Consider the following 21498-nt stretch of genomic DNA (forward strand, 5'->3'; position numbering starts at 1 on the left):
TGGTGGGAGAGGTAATAGGGCTTGAGGCTGGGTCACCTCTTCAATCGATCTTCATGGGGCTGGTAGGGGAAGCACATAATTTCCCTGTCTCATGGCCTCAGGTAATAAAGGGCTGCCCTTTCCCCCCCCACAGATCCCAACCCTGCAGGGGCATAGTGCTGCAGAATCGCCAGTGGGGTAGGTGAGATCTGGAGGGTAAGAGGGAGCTGCAAGTGTGGAGGGCACACCTGGCCCCATGTCACAAAGTGCACGGGTTTGTGATAAATTGCACACCACGTGTTAGAATCAAAACTCCAAAATGCCTCATGTTAGGATTAATGCTCTATACATATAAGATAGCCAATAACACGAGAGAAGCTGTGAAATGTTTGCATCAGTCTCAACATGTCTTCCAACCACACAATAGCACTGTAGCAACATAGCGGTCTGGGACACTAGACAAATACTTTCATTTGGTTTGGAGGTACACAACCATTATTTAGTAATAGTGCCACAAGGAGTGGAGAAAAGTAATGTGCACGCTTAACATGTGACACTATACCTTGGGGGAGTGCCCTGTAACCCTCATATTCATCATTTTTATATAATTGTGATATTTCATATAAAGCATGCTATGTAAGGTTTCATGGGAAAGGTTATGATCTGCTGAAAGCCATTGTTCTATCTAAATATGTATATCGTTAGTGCATATGAAGTTATGAGATTGTGTTGTGTAGTTGTTACTAAAATATGCTGTGAGTTGGGGTATTGCCCAGATATTAGATCCCCAGAGACAACAACAAGGGAGGTAACCAGTGCCCGGGCGGGTGTCAAACAACCATCAACAGCCATTGTCCAGCAAGAGAGTTACTTGCACAAGGCCACACCAGGGGAATTACTCACTTGCACAAGGCCACACATGGGGAATTGCTTAACCTTGCCTGGTGACTCAGCAACGCCCACCAGACATGCTTGGTCTTGTGTTCTCCAAGCACATGGAATGAGGATATAAAATAGAGGAAAGAGGCCTCATGGTTTGTCCTATATCTCCTCCCACTTATGCTGAAGGCACCAAAAATGCTGGAGCTGAGGAGACTGGTCCCCTGGCTAACAGGGAGAGCCTGCGTATGAAAGACTGTAACCCTCCTGCAGCATCCAGTTGTGTGAGAAAAACTGCTTAGTCCAGATATTGCCTAGTATATTAAGACTGAGAATTTAGACTGCGTGCTTATTTTTTATTTTCCTTTTGTAACTACTATAATTTTTGCCAATCACTTATAATCACTCAAAATCTATCTTTTTGTAATAAATAACCTTATTCTAATGTTTATCCTTACCAGTGAGTTTGGTTGAAGTATTTGGTAAATCTGCTCAGCTTTAAAGGGCTGTTGCATGTCCACTTTCCATTGATGAAGTGGTGAACCAATTAAAAAATTGCATTGCTCAAGAAAGGTCTTGAACAGCGCAAGATGGTATATTCCTGAGGTGCAAAGCTGGGAGCTGGTGTAATTTGGCTAGTGACTTGCTCTGTGTTAGTGGTTCTCAAACTTTTTTTTCGTGGACTGCTTGAAAATTGCTGAGGGTCTTGGCGGACCACTTACCGATTTTTCCAAATGTTGTTTGTACCGTTAGCTAACTATTATAAAGCACTTTGGATAAAAGCGTTATATAAACAAAAATTAATAATAATTAATGTTTTTTGTTCTACAAATAAAAGCACACAACTCATATTTTAATACCAGTAATCTTGCCTTTCTAATGCGATGGATGTGCCCTCTCTCCCCCGCCGCAGCAGCTCCCAAACTGGGGCTGGGAAGGAGGAGAGTCTCTTCCTCTCACCCCCACCGCAGCAGCCCCTGAGCTGGGGCTAGGAAGGAGGGGAGTCTCTCCTCCACCGCAGCAGCCACAGAGCTGAGGCTAGGAAGGAGGGCTGTCTCTCCCTGGTAGCTGCAGCCCTGGAGCTGGGGAAAGTTGCCTCTTTTTCTGGCCACCGCAGCCCTGCAAATCCCAAATTCCCCCCACCCCTTCTTCTCACCCCACTTCCCCCTCCCACCTACCCCCTATTTCCCCCAAGGCCGCCACCTCACCTTACATGTGCGTCTTCTCCAGGCTCCCGACACCTAATTAGTGGAGCCACGCCTGTGCAGCTCCACTAATTAGATTCATTCTCTCATGTACAGCCACCCAGACATACACCTTAGAGGGAACTCTCCATGGACCACCTGAATGGAGCTCGTGGACCACAGTTTGAGAACCTGTGCTCTGTGTGATTCGTGAGTGGCTCTGGGAGCATTCATGCAATCTAGCTGGATGTGGGGCTCCACATGTGGATATACTGAGTGGTAACAGCACCTGGAGGGGTTTGCTGCTTGTCACCAGTAAGACATTGTAAGAGACAACGAAGATTAGCAAGTTAAGGGGGCACAGTGGCCATACACAGAGCCAGTCCAGGCACCAGCTAAAGAAGCAGGTGCTTGGGGCAGCCAGTACCAAGGGGCAGCACTCCGGACGTTATTGGGGCGGCATGTCTGGGGTCTTCAGCAGCAATTTGGCGGCAGGTCCCTCCAAAGAGTGGAGCGGAGCGGAGCAATTGCACTGCCGCGGCTTTTTTTTTTTTTTCCGCTTGGGGCAGCAGAAATCCTGGAGCCAGGCCTAGCCCTACAGTCCCAGGTTGCACCCTGGGGATCCTGTCACATAGATACACAACCATTATTCAGTACTAGTGTCACAAGGACTAGAGAAGGGGTTGGTAACCTACAGCACGCGCGCCAAACACGGCACGGGAGCCGATTCTGAATGGCACGCAGCCTGCCGGTGAGAGGAGGAGGAGGAGGGGCCGGAAAGCGCCATGCTGGGGGAAGAAGCGGGGGAGGGTGAAGCTTGGCTGCAGCAGGACCAAACTTCTGCCTCCTGCCCCGGCAGGGGAGAGTGGTGGGGGGGTCCTGGCTCCCCACCACTCCACTCAGCCCCCCCCGCCCACCGCTCTCCCCTGCGGGGGCAGGAGGCAGAAGCTTGTCCTGTGGCAGCCAAGCTTCCCTGCTCCCCCGCTTTTTCCCACAGCTTGGTGCATTCCGGCCCCTCCGCCTCCCTCTCCCTGCCGGGATGGCCCTTGCAAGGGGGAGGGGGAAGAGCGGCAGGCTGCACACAGCTCCGTAGAGGAGGCAGAGAGAGGTAGGGATGGGCCTGGGGGAGGGGGTGAAACAGGGCATAACCCTCCCAGCCCTCTGCCCTGCACCTCCCCCCAACACCCAGCCTTTTGCCCTGCACCTCCACATACACCCCAGCCCTCTGTCCTCACCTCAAGTCCCCCCCAACACCCAGCCTTCTGCCCTGCACCTCCACACATCCCACAGCCCTCTGCCCTGACCTCGAGTCGCCCTGCTCAGCCCACTGCAGGCCTAGGTGAACAGAACCCCAGGCTGGCAGTGGGCTGAGCAGGCTGGCGGTGTAAGATCAGCATTTTAATTTAATTTTAAATGAAGCTTCTTAAACATTTTGAAAACCTTGTTTACTTTACAACAATAGTTTAATTATATAATATAGACTTATAGAGAGAGACCTTCTAAAAAACATTAACATGTATTTCCGGCACACGAAACCTTAAATTAAAGAGAATAAATGAAGACTCGGCACACCACTTCTGAAAGGTTGCCTACCCCTGGACTAGAGAAAAGTAATGTGCACTCTTAACATTGGCTCAGTACTAAAACAGCACTTGCAGTACGAGAATATATCACTACTGCACTGTAAGCAACATTTACAATCCCAGGGTGTCAATTTAGACTTCATACCAAAACATTACAAATGCTGAAACAGTGAGCAGTAGCGTTCTTGTTCATAAGGTGGCAAGATGTTCTGGTGGCTGCAGCAAAGGATGGTGCCTGGGCTAGCTATTATGGCTCGTTCTTCACATTGATTGTGTCCACATGCTGTATAACTGCCATGGTTAGTAAGCGCATGAATAGCCATATGTCACCCTTGTCTGTGGTCAGTGCAACACATGGTTGTCTCCTTGCTATGTAGAATCTTCTACTGTGCTGTGTAACTGGGCTGACTGGTCCTCCTAGCCTATCTATATAGCATGGCATATTAAAGTGCATTGCCCTATATGTTGCTGGTGCCACTGTGCATACAGCTTCTAGGTCCTCTGGATACACCCCTTAGGCACTTCATTGCCTTGCAGCTTGTATAGCCATTTACATGCTTGCAAAGGAGGGCGTAAAGTACCATCAGCTCAGACACTTTCCACTCATGCTGATGTTAGAACGCTGCCTTCGCTTGGCATGGATATAAACTACTCCATAATGTAAGAATCAGCAGACAGTAGGCCCTCTATCCCCTTCTGCTACTAGAGTATAGCATTTTAGGTTTTCCTGGGATACACTGATACAAAGCATGATGGGTGTCTCTCACACACACACACATAATGTGATTGCACTGTGAGAAAGAAACGGCTGTGTGAACACCTCTCAAGCATGGTTTTTGTAACAGATTCTGAAGAGGGTGTCATGATCTGGTTCCAAAAAGATAATTTTACTGTTACTCCTTTTTCACACACACAGATAGCCGAAATGCAGGGCCCTGCAGGTTGTTTCCACTAGAAGGAGAAATTGATGATAGAGACAGGTATTTTCTTTGATGCAATCTTGTTTATTTACAAAGACTATACACAAAATCCTGTCTCCCTGAATACTGTAGGAACAAATAGTAGGAGAAAGTTTCTTCGCTTCCTATTCCAAGCCTGCCTTCCCAGCCAGCATTCTGTGCCCCAAAAGTTTTCTCTCAGAGCCACATTACCAGCATTTCTGTTACTGTCAGCTTGGCTTTCTGCTTGCTTCTGTCTTCTCTCACACAGAAATGCACGGTCCCACAAAACAAAACCCAGCTATAAACCCTCTACCCACATCATTCTAATTCCTTTGCAGACTCACATGTGTTTTTGGTTAAGGCACTGCGTGTACCTGTGTTTAGGACGAAACTCCTGTTATTTCATAAAGGAGCCTAACTGTTTCTTATCGCTATCTTAAGTGAGGGGTAGTGGTTACACCCACCTGTTTCAATGATGATTCACCCAACCCACAACAGATTTTATAGGTTCAGAACAGGGTCCCCAAAGTTAGGCTCCTACAGAAGTGTCAGTTTTCAGAGATGCTGAGGCCCTAGCAACTGCCACTGATTTCAGTGGGAGCAGATGAGTGGTTGGTAGTTCTGAAAATCAGGACATTTGTTTAGGTGCCTGAATATGGATACAGGAGCCTAATTTTAGGGACCCAGTATTAAAAATCTCAGCCATGTCACCAAGGCCTAAATTTAGCAGCAATAATTTCAAAGATGTGAAGAATCAATCGAGAAGTGCTCCTGAGATACACTTGAGATGGAGCCTTATTTTTCTAAGGTAGGATCATTTGTGTAATGCTGATATTTCAATATACTGTTACCCTTCTGGAAGCTGTACTTGGAGTGCTAACACAATATTCCCCTCTTATGGGTAGGTAAAGGTCCAGGGACAAAAATACCTGTATTTATAGGTACTTATACCCACACTTTCCTAATAGTGCCCACTTAATTATCTTTACTGTTTAAGGTTTTTAATTAACTATTAAATCAGTGCTTATTGTAAGTCTTCATATGGGTATGCAACAGTGCAAACCGAATTTGTGGCCATAATGTTACTTTAATGGTCCAGTTTTACCATGACAGATGTCCAAGATTATCATTTCCAACAAAACTGCACAAGATTTACAAAGTTAACCAGAGAGTTAAACAGGTTCTCGGACAAATGCAACATAAAATTTTGCCAACACTTTGAATGTATTTATTCATGTTTGGACTTGTGTAAGGAAAAGTTTCCATGCTACAAATGTTTTTATTAAAAACAAGTAATTAGAAATAAATAATAGTACATTTATAGTAATAAATAAGCAATCTTTGCACATACTAATAATGAATTTTCTATTATAAAACTGATGTGCATTCCACCATAGTTTTTTCTTTTTGTGCGTGCATCTGATATAAAAAGATAAAGTTGCTAATTGAATTTGATATTAATTTGTAGTTTTTATGCGTGCTCAAACTAGCTACACAGAGGATTTTCGCCTATGTCCTTTTGAATTAATAATTATATTGGGAACATAGTCATCTGTTCTCTTTATTAATTTTGGATACAATAAAGGAACCTAAATATTGCACACAAAAAACAGTATTATGATAAATAGAAAGATTAACACATTAGGTCATTTTTCCTGATTGGTCATGAGAACAGCTGTTTAATATGAAAAAGATAAGGATGCTTATGCCATAGAAAGTTTGATAATACTAGTTAGTTAAAATTAAAAGTACATTTTTTATCAACCAAGACCATATTTTTGCTAGCAGCGTGAAAATGCTTTGAATGGTTTCTCAAATACTAGGGAAGCAGAACTCCTCAATGCTATTCTCCTTTCTGTTTTCCAATTCATATTGGTCAAGCTGGTGATACTCAAATGACACACGATTAATATGCTTGCCACTGGACACCATTCGTAGTACAGTATTGTCACAGCCAATCTTCATTTGAGCTAATCAATGAAAAGATAGGGTTTTACATTATGTTAGGAATTACTAAATACAAATACCTCACTTTTATAGTATAACATGCCTAAATATATAGTTGAAAGTATCCATTCTTATATAGTAACTTTCTGACTATGATGAACTTTTCACCCAACTGACTGTAGAATGATGACACTACTGAATGAATACAAGTTAAATGTTTCCATGTTGCATTACCAATGAGTAAGGATACGATTCTGTCATGGACATCATGGATTCCATGATTTTCTGGGACCTCCGTGACTACTTCTGGGGCAGGGCTGCCGGAGCAGAGGCTGGGGTTGGGTCAGCCCCTACCACAGGAGCAGTGGCAGGTCTGGAGCAGCTGCAAGCCTCGGCAGTGCTCTGTCATCCCCTCCCCCAGGTATTTTTAGTAAAAGTCAGGGACAGGTCATGGGCTTCTGTGAATCTTTGTTTACTGCCCATGACCTGTTCCTGACTTTTACTAAAAATATCTGTCAGAATCTTAAACTTACCAATGAGGGAATGTGACATTTTCCTTACTATTAACCTTCCCTCATATCAAAAGGCAGTGCAGACATATCCCTTGTGCCTTCCTCAATGCGTCACCTTTGAAATATACATCTTTCAATTGCGCTATCCCTTTTTCAGAGCCCAAACATGTCCTTTTTAGGATGAACCTGAGCTCTAAGATGTGACGATTGTTCCTAAAGCTTCATAGCAGCACATTATGCTGAAACTAATCCATCCTGCTTCAAGTCAGTTCTATAGGATTTATGTTAAAAAGCAACAAAGGGTCCTGTGGCATCTTTAAGACTAACAGAAGTATTGGGAGCATAAGGTTTCGTGGGTAAGAACCTCACTTCTTCAGATGCAAGTAATGGAAATTTCCAGAGGCAGGTATAAATCAGTATGGAGATAACGAGGTTAGTTCAATCAGGGAGGGTGAGGTGCTCTGCTAGCAGTTGAGGTGTGAACACCAAGGGAGGAGAAACTGCTTCTGTAGTTGGATAGCCATTCACAGTCTTTGTTTAATCCTGATCTGATGGTGTCAAATTTGCAAATGAACTGGAGCTCAGCAGTTTCTCTTTGGAGTCTGGTCCTGATTTATGTTGTTGCTCATCTCTTTTCCCATTCTCTCACCTGTCCTCATTTCTACACTTGCTCCCACTCTTTCTCCATTTCCTTTTCCCCTGTGTTCTATTGTACCTTCTGCCTCTCTCTTTTTTCTTCCTCTGCTTCTCTCCCCTTCACTCCTTAATCTTCATCCTGTTAAGTCCTCTGTGCACTCAGAATCCTCACTGAAGTCAGTGGAACTTCTCAATATGGAGGTCCCACAGTAATGAGCTCTGTCTTTCTCATTGCTTCTCCAATTATTCTGCTGTATCTCTCCATATACCTGTGTTTTCCAAATATGCATTAGGAGTGGCATCAGGCCCCAAACCTTGTCAGAGCTGATTGAGCCTGTTATTAAACCCTGCTTTGTGATGAGCTGCCCAAGGAGGAGTTTGGCATTAACCTTTGTAAACCATTTCAAGAACTCAAAGTGGCCTTTTGTATTTGGAGGGAGCCTGAATCCACTGACCTCCCAACCCTTCAGATTCATCCTGACAATATAGTATTGTATGATTTCCCTTTCTCTCATTAACTGGAGCACTATTTCACACTATTCAAAAGCTGCCTTGGAAACAATATTACCTCATAGGAGCACTCAGCGTAGGCTCAGTAACGTTTTTTTTTTTTTTGTCTGAGACTTTAATTCTGCTTGCTATGGTATAGAGCAGTTTTTCTCAAATGGTGGGTTGTGACCTCAAAGATGGATCATGAAAGGCAATTGGGGGTCAGAGGAGATGTCACGAGCTGCTGAATTACAATCTAAAGCAAAGAAAATCTCACTGCCCCGTACACCCTTACTCGTCACGATCAAGAGTTTTCTGTCAACCTCTCGAATCACATATCCACAAAAGTACATTATATAGGCTTATTATTGTCCCACATACATTTTTACTCTTTCTTTTATAGTAAATATAAGGAGACTGCAAAAACTTTTTACTTTGAATAACAGGTTATCAGCCTGAAAAGCTTGAGTTATGCTAATTTAGAGCTTCTCTAACATCCTGCATGTTAGAGGAAATTATGTAAGCAGTACATTTTTTCCTTTCCAAAGGAAGAGAAGGCTCTTGGAACTAGAGCTGGGTGAAATTTTTAGGACAAAACTTTTTCATCAAAAAATGTAGATTCAGGTCGACCGAAACATTTAGCTAGTTTATACTGAATTTAACCCAACAAAATCTGAAAAAATCAAAATGTTTTGTTTTGATGTTTTTAATGTAACATTTTAAGTATTCAATTTCAAAATGACTTTTTGTTTTGTATTTTAAATCAAAGGTATAAAAAGGTTTAAAAAGGTATTAAAAACCACCCTCAAATATTAAACATTTCATTTTGGGTTGGACAAAATATTTTGTTTGACCTGAAATGTATATTTTTTTAACTACTTTGGTTTTCCAAAATATTTTAAACATTTTGCTTTTGAGTCACCTTGAAATTATAATATAAATATATAATTTTATATATTTTATAAATATATATATATATATTCAATTTTTCGGTTCAGTCACCAGACCAAAAAATTGCTTAATCACATCACACTACTTGGGACTTTGAGTAACATACGAAGTACTCCTCCCACTCCACTCAGAACTTGCCTGCCCTGTTTTGACCTTATTATGGTTGCTAAGAACATCCTTGTGTTGCAGGCCTTATTGACTATCTGTAATAAGAATGAGTTGTTGTTTTTAAATTGAAGCTTAACCCTGCTGTGGTTTCTAGTCTGTCCTTAGGTTCTCCATCTGAGGGCTGTGATACAGGAAACCTAAACCCACTGGCTGCACTCTTAACAGCTTTGATTCTCAAGTTCTGCTCCATATGAAATACCCAAGCCTACCAGGAAATCAGATTTCTGCTGTACTCTATTGCTAATTAATTATTTCCTCATGCACAAATTTAAACAAAAGAAGATCTCACCAGAACCATGAAAAGATTGGCACAGATCAGCTAGAGGGAACATCTTGGAGGGGTCTAATCCAGTTCCACCCAACAGCTCCACAAAATCTCCCACTCCTGCACAGCCTGTTGATGGTTTCTATAAAGACAGAGACAGAAGACACATTTTGAATATACTTAATAAATTAAACAGCCTTTAGATATCACTAAAGTCAATGGGAGTTGTGGGCACTCCTGTAAAAATCAGGCCACTTTTGGCCTGTTTAATGCTCTAATTTGAAGTTAGCAAATTTAATTTCCTTAAGAGACCACACAAGTAACCTGTAGCTGGATTTTGCCAATAGGAGTACCCAATTATGGTTTTGGATCACGTTGGTTCTAGCAAACCAAATCATCCTATCAAAAGCAGTAAGATACTATAGCTGTGGCGCTGAAATATATTACCTTTGCAAAGTTTAGTCAATTAATTTTTGCTGCTAATATAATCCTAACTATAAATTCCACATAGACACACACAGCTGTGCAAATAACTGACTTTTTGGTTCACTGGCAATTATGAAAAATAAAAAAATTTAAAATGTTTCAAGTAGACCCTGAAAACAATTTTTTGTTTTCAAACTGAAAAGTCAAAAAAATTGTTTGGGTTCAAATGAAATGTTCAAAAAAATGTTTCATTTCAATGTTGAGAGAGAGTGCACGTCCCACTCTGTTTCAGCATCGCATTACATTTCTAGGTAGTTGTCAGTGTGACAACTAACCAGGCTATGTTGTTCACTAAGTTCACTTACAATGAAAATATCAGGAGAGCACAACATTCCCCCTCCATTTTTCCCAAGTAGGGAGCATTGTGAAAGGAAGAGAAACCCCATTTTAGCAGACCTAAAATCCACTGGGGCAGGGTGAAAGAGGATTTTGGAGCCAACACAAGAGTCCCCTCCCTGCAATCCTGGGGAAGCCCCTCAGTACATTTTGGCTTCCATGGACTGAGGGAGCTGGGGAGAATCTCTTTCTGCAGCTTCAGTGTCTTGGAAAATTGCAAAGATTTTCTTCTGTGATTTAATGCTGACTGCCAGCATTACCTTATACCGACTCCCATTCTACTACTTCAACCCATGGTAAGAGCTGTGCTCAGTTAGTTGCCACTATTACTTTTCCTGTTACAATCCCACGTCTGCTGTTAATGATTGTCACACTCATTTTGCACACTACCCTATGCCAAATTGGTGCAAATTACATTTCTAGGCAACTTCTGCCACCATTTATGTGATTGGAGGCCCAGAGACTTCAGTGAGACAAATGGGACTCCTGGTGGGACAAAAGAGGTGTGCATCTGTTGGCAGGATCGGATCCACAGGCATTTTCAGCTAGTTTATAATGGGCAAACTCTGTTTTTTCACTTAGGAGACCTACATTTATTGCGGGTTTTTTGCCCTGGCAATAACCTAAGAACTGTGTTTGGGGGAACACTCTCTCTCCTTGGTCAGAGACAACCATGTAAATCCATGCAAGGAGGGACAGTAAGGCAAGGTGATACATGGGTACTGGTTTGAGCTGGATCCTCAGAGATTTAAGATATGCGATCGCGATCTAAAAAAAAAAGCCGCGATCGTGATCTGTGGCGGCAATTCGGCGGGAGGTCCTTCACTCCCAGGCGGAGTGAGGGACCGTCCGCCGAATTGCCGCCGAATACCTGGACCTGCCGCCCCTCTCCGGAGCAGCCGCCCCACGCACCTGCTTGAGAAGCTGGTGCCTGGAGCCGGCCCTGCCTGTTGTGGTCCAAATGGGTTCTATGATCTTCAGAGGAAGCCAGTCAGCAGAGTTTCCCCGGCTCAACTCAAGGTACTAATTTTATACCATTTCCATAGATTTCAAACCACCCCAGGTCCAATTCTGCAAGTTAACAAGTCCCCTCCCCTCCTACTGAAATAAGAAGGGGCAGAGAGTTCTCAGCACCTCATGGGACTGGGTCCATTGTAAACAGATTCCTGCTTTTAATGTCTGTCATTCTAAACACACCCATAACCACACAATATGTGTTACCCTTTTGCCTGTTTAGGACCATCACTACTTGTGTCAATGTAGATTGCATGCTCTTTTGAGCAGAAGCCCTTGGTTTCTTATGAGATGCCTAGCACATATAAGGGCACTCACCATATTAATAATAGTAAATATACAAATGATACTTTGTATAACCTCTTCCAGCTGAAGACAGTAACTTACTATGACACAAACAAACAACTCACCTTTAAATGGAGGCTATTTAAATGTCCCAGTATAAGGTCAGATATTTTTATCACCACTGGATAGATTATGGAAAAACTGCAGTTTCTGTGCTGATGAGGAATTACCATGGTAAACCTTCCAGTAGGGGTCTGAGAGATGACATTGCAAGCTTTAGCACAGGAAAAAGATACAGAATAATTATTTGGACAGTAGTCACAATCTGCATACAGCAAAGATGTAGACATCCAACTGTGTTCTAGACACTTTTGATGTAATTGCAGCTCACAGGCCAAACTCACAGGGCCAGATTCTGCTCTCTAGGACCTCTGCTGACTTCAGCAGAGTTATTCTGATTTACAGCTGGTGTAATCATGAACAGAATCTGGCCTGCATGCTGTGTCATTACACTCCCAACATAGGCCAGTCTGCTCTCTTCACTGTGTCCCATTTTCTCAAATAATGGATGCTATCAAAGAACAATTCATTTTATTATAAATAGAATGCTGAAAAGAGATTCCCTCAGCATTTCCTTTGGCTAGTACATGGCATTGTTCTCTAGCAATTGCCAGTATATCACTCAGAACGTAATATCACATGCCAAAGAACTTGAAGAAACTCCTTTTAGCTGAGTATTTTAGACTACATCTACACTGTAGCTGGGGGTGTAATTAGAAGGTTTTGTAGATTATCTATACTACCTTTAATCTAGCTAGTTTGCTAAAAATAGCAGTGAAGATGTGAAGGCTTGTGGTTTAGGGCTTGTCTACACTTACAGTGCTGTAGTGCTTAGTAAAGACACTACCTATGTCGACGGAAGAGCTTCTCCCATTGGCGTAGGTACTCTGTCTCCCAGAGAGGTTGTAGCTATGTCTATGAGAGACGCCCTCCTGATCAGGAGTTAGATCAGTATAACTATGTCGTTCAGGCGTGTGGATTTTCCACACCCCTTCGTGATGTAATTATATCAACATAAGTTTGTAGCATGGACCAGGGCTTAGCTATACTTGTGGGACATACAAGCCTGCCTGCCCTCCCCAGGTACATCCTTGCATTGCTAGCCCTCATTGAAGCCTGCACCACCACATCCTCACTGCTATTTTTAGCAAACTGGTTAGATTAAAGGTAGTGCGGGTACATCTACACAAGCTGCAAATCATTCCCCTGACTGCAGTGTAGATGTAGCCCTAGACCTGATACTGCAACTGACTCTGCCTGGGTTGACTCTTGTATCTTCATGGAGTCCAATTGACTTCAGTGGGGCTCTGCACAGGAGCAGGGGTTTCTTAGGGATTAAGACCTAGCTCTTGGTCAGTATTGAATAATAAGCTAAATATTACAAGAAGTCCCCTAGCTATTATCTTACATTATATAACTACTAAAACATTCATTGATAGCCATGTTCTGCCCCAACTTACTCACACTGAAATGGATCCCATTGAAACCAGAGAGGATGAATATTAGTTTTATTTCAAAATCTTCATTAAATTGATAGATTCAGTGGCAGTTTACCTTGTGTCTCAGTGGCGCAGAGCAGCAATTGTTTTGGGCACACTTGCTCCTGCCATATTTAAGGGCCTATATTTTCATTCCAAGGAATCTTTCACTTTTAAAGAGGATTTATTCTAATGTATGGCTCAGACATTGCCCCTAGAGCCACACAGAACCCGCTGTGTGCAGCTCACCTCCCACCCTGCTCGATCCTGCAGGGGACCCACGATCTGGTTCAGGGTCCACCCTGCGGAGCAGGAGACGGGATGGGCTGAAGAGAAAGTGAGTGGAACCGGGGAATACAGGTCTCCCCCTATCCTGGCCCTGGGTGTTGTATTGTCATTTCCTCAGAGCAGTCACAGGCAGGGGCAGGCTCCAGAGGAGCCATGCTGCAGAGAAGCGGCACCAGCCCCCACAGCCTTTCATATGGGGAGGGAGGAGATTAAACCCTCTCTTTCCATGGGGGAGCCTCACAGAGAATTCCTTCCTCTGAGTTTCCTCCCATGCACAGGATAGTTTGGGTCTATAATAAAAAGTAGAGCATATACAGTGTGGGTAAGGGTGGCCGAATTGCACTCTGAGCTAGTATGTTTATCAAATGACTAGTATCTGGACTGAGTCGAATAGTACTTGTCAAATAAATTGTTTGCTGAATTTTGTGCTGTGTTTTGAGTAAACATTTTTTATTTGGTCAGTTAATTGACCTGTGCAAATCATTTGAACAGACAGCCATCGAATAATTTGGCAAAATTCACCACATATTTCAAATAACATATTTGAATATTTTTTCTCATTGCCTACCCAGCTCTAGTTATTTGCCAAATTTATGATCTTTAAAGTAATACCAATTACTCTTATTGGATATATTAACATTATCGATTGAACAAATCTTCTTTGAAATAAAAATTCCTTGGCTCTTACATATAGCAAACATTCTTAAAAAAATCTCTCATATTTCACTGACTCTCTCTCTCAATATGAGACACAAGTTTAGCCTATATCGGTAATTTCTGAATCAGGTCCTCAGCTGGTATAAATTGTCATAGCTCCATTGAGCGATGTCACTTTACAGCAGCTAGGAATCTGGTCCTCTATGTCTATCGATTTACTGAAGACTTCAAAACGATTTCAGAGAGAGTGGTTTTAAGTTTATCAGCTTCTTTTCAACTGTACTGGTTCATAATAATTGGTTCTTTTTGGTTCCTAATCCAAATGTAGTCCATCTGACAATCCAAGTGGCAATATGAAAATCAGACTTACGGAAGAGGTTGACATTTTTCTTTATTGTAAATGTAAATCCATTCCCAGGTTCATGAATCCTGAAGAAGATCATTGCCACATTCTGGGATGACCTGATGCTCCTTCGGATGTTGCCGCTGTCACAAAAATCTATATATCTTTCTGAAGTAGGGAGAGGATGGTCCAAAGAACTAGGAAACTTCTCACCTTTGAGTATCCAGCCATCAAACACCTACAGGGGTTCAGTGATTCAAAGAACAGCTCAGGTTTGTTACCATTCTGTCAACAGTCTCCAGACGTGTCAAAGATTACAGAGCGGAAAAGATGTAAGAAAGGCTCCACTTTAGAGTTTTCCTCTAAAGGTGGAGTTTGAGGGTGAGATTTTCAAAAGCACATAAGGGAATTAGTAACACAGGATCCATTTATTTTTAATGAGCTCCTAACTCCCCTAGATGGTTTTGAATAACCAACTCTGAAACATGAAACTTTACATTGATCTTTCCCACAATGATGCCACTTCAATAAGGAATACAAACTTGTATTTTACAAATCCTTAGCAGAATTCAACCCCTCCCTCTCATGTTTAAACATTAAAGGGATTAAAAACCAATCCTTCCTGACATTTTTACAGAGGATCTTGTGTTTTTCAGACTCCTATGCCTTTGAAGGCAGTGCTTATGGACTTGATACATCTCATAATGCTTTGTGCTCCTGGAAATATCAGATCTCAAGGGAGATCAATGTTAAAAGATGCTGAAAGATAACATTATATTTTGCATGGTGGCAACTGACAGAACAATGCAGCTTCACAGTCAACATCCATTCTCTGAAGCTTCCTGTCTGGCTTTGCTGTCCTGCCTGATGCTGCTCCCCACCCTCTGTACATCCTATCTCTCTGCTTCCAGAGCCCTGCTACAACGTCTTTCTCTCTGGTTCCATAGCTATGCCCTTACCAATCCCTCACCCTTGCTGAATCCATCTCACCTTCCCCCTCGTCCCAAACAGCCTTCCAATTACCTGTGAAGGTTTGACAGCCAGAGTTTCAGTCCAACAAGCCTGGAAAGTTTGAGTGAGATTCTGAGGAACTGAGTGTGTGCTGTGTTGTGGGTGGTTGTGTGTTGGAGGTGAAAGGTTGTTCATGGAAGTGAGGAGTCTGTGAATGCATTTGAGCATGCTATACTTCTAGGAGAAAGATCTGTGAATGGAATCTGGTTGGGATTCTGATGCTGTTTTACCTGGTGATCACCTTGGTTTTCGTTGGTTGTGATGGGAGGAAAGCCACTTGTGCAGCCTTATCAGCAATTTAACAACCTTTCTTGTATGGGGCGGTATTGATCCCACATCAAAGGCACAGAAATGCAGCTGTATTCTAGGTCAGAGAGTGACTAAGTATTTTAAGATCATATAGAGTTCTATCCTGCAAACTCTACTTGCGAGTAGATGACTTCTTTCATGAATAAAGGTTTTCAGAATGATGTCCTTAGATGGTAAGGTCCTATTTATACTTCAGGGACATGTACCATGTGTTCATATTATTTACATTTATATTATGGTAGCCACAGAGGAATCAGCCAGATCAGGTCTCATTGTGCTAGGCACTGCACAGATACTAAGAAGTAGACATTCCCTGACCAAAGAGTTTACAATCTAAACAGATAACACAGAACAGGTGGGTGAGTGAAACAAGTGGATGGCGGGATGAGCTAACAAAAATAATATGCTAGCTGTATGAGCGGTCCTTCGCCAATGAGTAGCAATAATCCTAATTTGCCACCTGCTTCGCTCTCATTCTCATGTTGTGTCTTGCTCAGTGCTCGTCATATCTTATGTACCTAAAAAATAATGCTTATATTAGCTATCATCTTCTTGGTAATTTCTACAGGTAGATCTTGCATTATAATCCTAACCCAGAAATGCCAAACAGCCTCAACTAGTAGTGGATCTGTTGTTTTTTTGACACCAGGTGTTTAGTCCAAAACCACCAATGAAATTAGAATAATCTGTGTTTCTATATTCTCTGTGGTTAAAAGAAAGTAACTGCTGGTGTTTCAGTCAATGCATAGAAGATAAATGTATGTATTTTATGTTTAGGCTATACTTTTCCCAGGGGTAATGTTGGTTGTATTTAATGAAGAGAAGATGGAGTGAGAATCCCATGGTTTAAAACTATCATTTTATTATTATTATTATTATTATCTATTATTATTACTGTTCCATTATTACTAAGCCAAGCTTTTGACTGACCTCATCTAGCATCAGCGTCAAACATGTCACCATCTCAACCTCTAACTATTAATTACTTTGCCTCTGCCTTTTTCCACTTGAAATGTTTTAATGCTCATTTTTAATTGGATAGAAGACATTCCTGAGCCCTGGCACTTCAGCTTGAAAAATCAGCATGATAAATCTTCAGTGAAGAATTCCTGCCAGTATTACTGCTTGTGCTAGGTCAGACCTTTTCCTTTCTGTGCCTTTCCTTTTAATGAGGGAGACGTGGTAGGTGAGGTAATATCTTTTATTGGACCAAGGGTACAAATTTTGGAGCTTCATAGAGCTCTTCTTCAGGTTTGGGGAAGGTACCCAGAGTGTCCCAACTTGTATTTAGCTTAGGCATGCTGTTAACCTTCCCCAGACCTGAAGAAGAACTCTGTGAAACTCCAGAGCTTGTACCTTTCACCAACAGAAGTTGATCCAATGAAAAAATATTACCTCATCCACTTTGTCTTTTTCTCATCCTGGAATCAACTGGGCTACAACATTTCCGTCTCATCTCACTCTGAGGCTTGTGCTGACCATGAAAGAACATGACAGTAACCATGGCATCAAATTTGCCCTTACAGTGTTCTGAGAAACTTTGTGAGAATACTGTTTGTCAGAGACAGAACAAATGAAGTACCTGCACTGCAATTAGCTTAACTGAGCAACTACCCTTTGAGCGCTGATTCCCATGTCTTCTCATTGCTTTTACTCAGCAAGCCATTACATGCTTCAGTGGTCTTCATGTAGAGCTCTTAGAAGCTAAGGGCCAGATCCTGCAAGCATTTAGTGAGGAATCCTTATGCTTATGGGGAAAGGCTTTCTTACCCAAGGATCAGACCCCAGATCTTCTAGAGCAGCAAATCCTGATCAAGTGGCTACATGTGGGTGTTAGAATACAAGCAAGTAAGGCTGTTTGTAAGAATTGTGAAACTCAGAGCGTAGGTTGCAGGAAAATCCACGAAGGCCCCTAGTGAAGTTCTGTCTGAATTTTTCTGTCCCTAGAAAAGGTCCGGGGTCAAATGCCATGACTCCACAGGAGGTCCCCAGTATCACTTCTCCCCTAGTATCACTCACTGGCAATTTGTTAGTCTCTAAGGTGCCACAAGTACTCCTGTTCTTTTTGCGGATACAGACTAACATGGCTACTACTCTGAAACCTGTCACTGGCAATGTGACACCTGTGGAAATCCCAAGGTGGGAGAGACTACAAAAGAGTAATACAGCAGGGATCTGTATTTCCACGGGGAAGTCAAAAGTCAAAGGCATGGCTTGGTTCATTCCACACCTCCTCCTTATTTCCTCTCCTCTTCCCCAGACCCCTGCCGGGAAGGATGGAATCTGCAGGTGTATAGCCCTCTCCCATGTTAAGATTTGAGGCACCATGAGGTCACGACACTGGTACTTTGAAGCCTCCTCTGGTCTCATTAACTGAATTAAGTACTGGGTGAAAGTTTCTCCCTGGTGTAAGGCCATTGAACTCAAAGTTTTCCAGTGACGTTTTCTTCGTTCTGGAATATAATTGACCATGAGTAATGAAGTTCTTTCTGTTTAAAGAGAACGCCGTGAAAAGCTCCATTGGAGCCATTTAAAAGAAAGAATGCACAAAGCCCCTCATCAGTAAACTAAAGCTAAAGAAATGCCTGTGCAGTGGAAATCCTCTGAGAGCTACAGTAATATCAACAGCATTCGTGTGATTCATCGTGTTACAAAAGCAACAACAAAGCAACACTAATGAAATGAGGCTAAGAGAGTAACTGGCCTTCTCTTTTAAACCTATCACATGAAAACGGGGAGGACGAAATAGCCGGGGGTCCTCTGTGAAAGTTCTGAAACGTTTGCACTGCAGTTTAGCAAGGAACTCCGCCTGCATTATGATCAGATCGTACAGGGGGAGAGTTTCAGAAACGCCTACGGGATTTAGGAGCACAAGTACCAATGGCAGTTACTTTTTAAACCCCTAAAGTATACATCACACGCACACACATTTCCCCTCCATCCCCCCACACCCATAAATACAATGCCTTGCGCCTGGCTAGTATACGGAGGACACGAGTATCATCACCAGGAGCTGCCAGCCTCCTACCTTCAGGAAATCTCCCCCTTGGCAGTCAATATGGACGAAGTCGTAGTCTATTGTGATGAGCTCCTCGGGGTCTCCTATGAAAAAAGCGGCACAGTGCAGCTGGGGCTGCTCGGCGGTGAAGGTGAACTGCCCCTCCACGCTCAGCATATCGATGCATCCTGGAGAGACAGACTGCATTTGAGCACCGCTCCCCGCAGGGAGACCCGCGCCCAGGTCCCTCTGACCGTGCTGCAGAGGGACACCCCCGGACGCCCCCCCCCGCGGGGAGAACTGAGCTGGGGGGAGTCGGAGGCTGCTCGGACTTAGACCTCCGTGCCAGGGGTCCAGGCTGCCCATCCCATCTCCCACTCCCTTCAGCCAGGAGCGTCCTGCTGAGCCCAGATCCCACGTGTCTGAGTTCTCACCCCGGATCCCCTACGCCTTGGCCAAGAAACGCACCCTCAGCCCCCCCCCCCCCCCCGGATCCCCAGTCCCGAGCCCCCGCTCTGAGCTCTCACCGGGGCTCCCCCTTAGCCGAGAAGCGAAGAAACTCACTGAGCGCCCGATGGTAGAGCTGCCTGCCTGACAATTCCCGCTTCAGGTCTGCGCTGAGGAGCAGAAAGGGCTCGTCCTCACCAGCACCCCTGGCCTGGGGAAAGAAACACTTGGGCAAGAAGAGCCTGGGCCAAGATGAAATGGACTGATGGCAGCAGTCCCCCCCCCCCCTCTGTACCCCCCTGAAACAGGTGTCAGAGAATGGCCTCCCGCCCTCCTCCTGAGATGGGCCAGCACAGGCAAAGCTTTGTCTGAAACTTCCTGCCAGTCGCGGTCTAAGGCAACCAGCTCCACAGGGGACCAGAGCTGGAGAGCGAGAGCGAGCAATCCAGATACACGGTGAGTCTCTCAATCCCTTAGCCAAAATGCCAGCAGGCTGCGGAAAGGCGTACTAGCTGGGGAAATGGGGGAGAGGAACTGCTGCCTTTAATGTTACCTCTAGTCTGCCCCTAAGGATTTGGAAGGGAGTGGGAGGGGTAGAGGAGACAGACAGAATGCCCTAAACCTGGAACTGCAAGTTAGAAGAAGGCAGGAGAAGGTGTGATGAGCTGTGATAGGTGTCAGTTGCATTGCTCACCTCTAGGTATCTGGTTTCCCCCTTGAGGGCTGCCAAGAAGATCAGGATGCAGTGGCACTGAAGTCTGAAAGCAGAAGCCATGCTGGCACTTCCTCTCTGGTCCCTGCTTCTCTCTCACTGTCTAAGTTTTCTTTCTTGTCTGTGCTGATAGGCAGCAGCCTGTGGGGTTCCTTTGACAGACCCTTTTTATAGAGCTGTTGGGAGGGGAGGCACTTGGTCCCTGTACTGCTAGGAATTCAGTTACCATGGGTTACCCTATCTCAGTGACAAAGTACGTGGGTATGACGAGGGTCCAAATCACAGCCACACATTTCCAAGCCAGTCTAGCTCTTCTCGTTGGCAGCTGTCTTTTCTACTTACCTGTCTGGCATAGTTAAACAGCTACAGGGAGAAGCGCAGTGTCCCTCTGCACCTACTAAACGCGGGACTGATAGTTAGAATTAGCCCAACTATCCAAAGGCAAAGCAGGAAACAAAGAGCCTCCCCGCATCCCTCTCCCCTTACATGGAATTTCACAGCACATCCCGGAAAGGCAGCAGCAGCATCCCACACTGAACCAGAACCTGTTCCTACGCTATGTTAACTGGACCCTCTGAATTCATGGGTGTCTGCAATGCTATCGGTGCCTAAAAGGGCTCTTACCAATTGTTTGCTAGACTATGAGATGCTTTGCATAGTGTTATATGAACATTAATTAATTATCCCTCACAATGCCCTTGTGGAGGAGGTAGGTAAATGGGGTCTTCTCTCCTAGAGATGTAAAAGCAGGTGCATACTGTGTAGAACAAGGTCTCCCCCATCCGCAGCCAGAGTAGCAGGGTGGAAGGACCAGCCAGGGACCTCTGCTTTCCCTCCCCTGCCTGTCTTGGTTGGGGGTAGCTCCTATGGGCAACAGGTTCCATATGACTTCCCCCAGTCACAAGGGCTCCAGGGAGGTAAAAGCAGGGCAGGGGGGAGGGCAGAGCAAGTCCCAGGAAGCAGCAGGATTCCCCCAGCAGCTCACTCATTAAGAGTTGTCCATTTGAAGGGATTTATGTCATCAGAGACAATAGTTTGGAATCTTTTACTGATCATTGGAATTCTGTCAAATGAATTTCTTCATTAAGATTAAGATTAAAATTCCTATTTTAGAGTTTACTTTCATGTAATTTATTTCCTCTCATCCTCTGTATTTAAACCTATGGTTTTGTGTTGCATCAAAAATCTTCATAAAGAAATATAAACCGAGAAATTGCCTCCCCATATTTTGGCCTTTCCAAAAATGTCTTGTTTCTAAGTGTGTAAAACATCTCATGCATTCAGTTCACATACGACTTTTAAACATTGACATTGTTTTGTTTCAAAGTTATTAAAACTGGTCTTGTGAACGGAATAGTTAATTGGTGGCTGACCCAGCGATGAAATAGTAAATTTGTCTTCAATTAGTCTGCTCTGAAATGTTTAAATATTGTGGCTCTGTGCTGAGATTTGCAAAGGCACCTAAGAGAGTAAAACACCAAATCCATATGAAAATCACAGCTCTAAGCCCCTGGTCATGTTATCATAGAAAAGGAGGATA

General features: G+C 43.6%; 1 protein-coding gene across 1 annotated transcript; it reads right to left on the reverse strand.

Moving 5' to 3' along the window:
• Nucleotides 1–4651: 4651 nt before the first annotated feature.
• Nucleotides 4652–20133, reverse strand: CRHBP (corticotropin releasing hormone binding protein). Its single transcript, XM_034774885.1, has 7 exons — nt 19941–20133; nt 19364–19457; nt 18830–18987; nt 14509–14719; nt 11781–11929; nt 9559–9676; nt 4652–6536 (listed from the first exon to the last, which is right to left on the reverse strand). The coding sequence occupies exons 1-7, from the start codon at nt 20019–20021 to the stop codon at nt 6379–6381; spliced, it is 969 nt and encodes a 322-aa protein (XP_034630776.1). The 5' UTR covers nt 20022–20133; the 3' UTR covers nt 4652–6378.
• Nucleotides 20134–21498: the final 1365 nt, after the last annotated feature.

The sequence above is a fragment of the Trachemys scripta genome, chromosome 6 (genome assembly GCF_013100865.1).
Source record: "Trachemys scripta elegans isolate TJP31775 chromosome 6, CAS_Tse_1.0, whole genome shotgun sequence".
NCBI classification, from domain to species: Eukaryota; Metazoa; Chordata; order Testudines; family Emydidae; genus Trachemys; species Trachemys scripta.

What these genes read in the sequence shown, in the direction of transcription:
- CRHBP (XM_034774885.1), bottom strand. Translation starts at nt 20,021, where the DNA reads ATGGCTTCTGCTTTCAGACTTCAGTGCCACTGCATCCTGATCTTCTTG. An exon ending in AAGGGGGAGATTTCCTGAAG is followed by an intron (nt 14,720 to 18,829) that starts GTAGGAGGCTGG and finishes GAACCCCTGTAG; the next exon opens with GTGTTTGATGGCTGGATACT. An exon ending in CCAATCTTTTCATGGTTCTG is followed by an intron (nt 6,537 to 9,558) that starts GTGAGATCTTCT and finishes TTCATTGATTAG; the next exon opens with CTCAAATGAAGATTGGCTGT.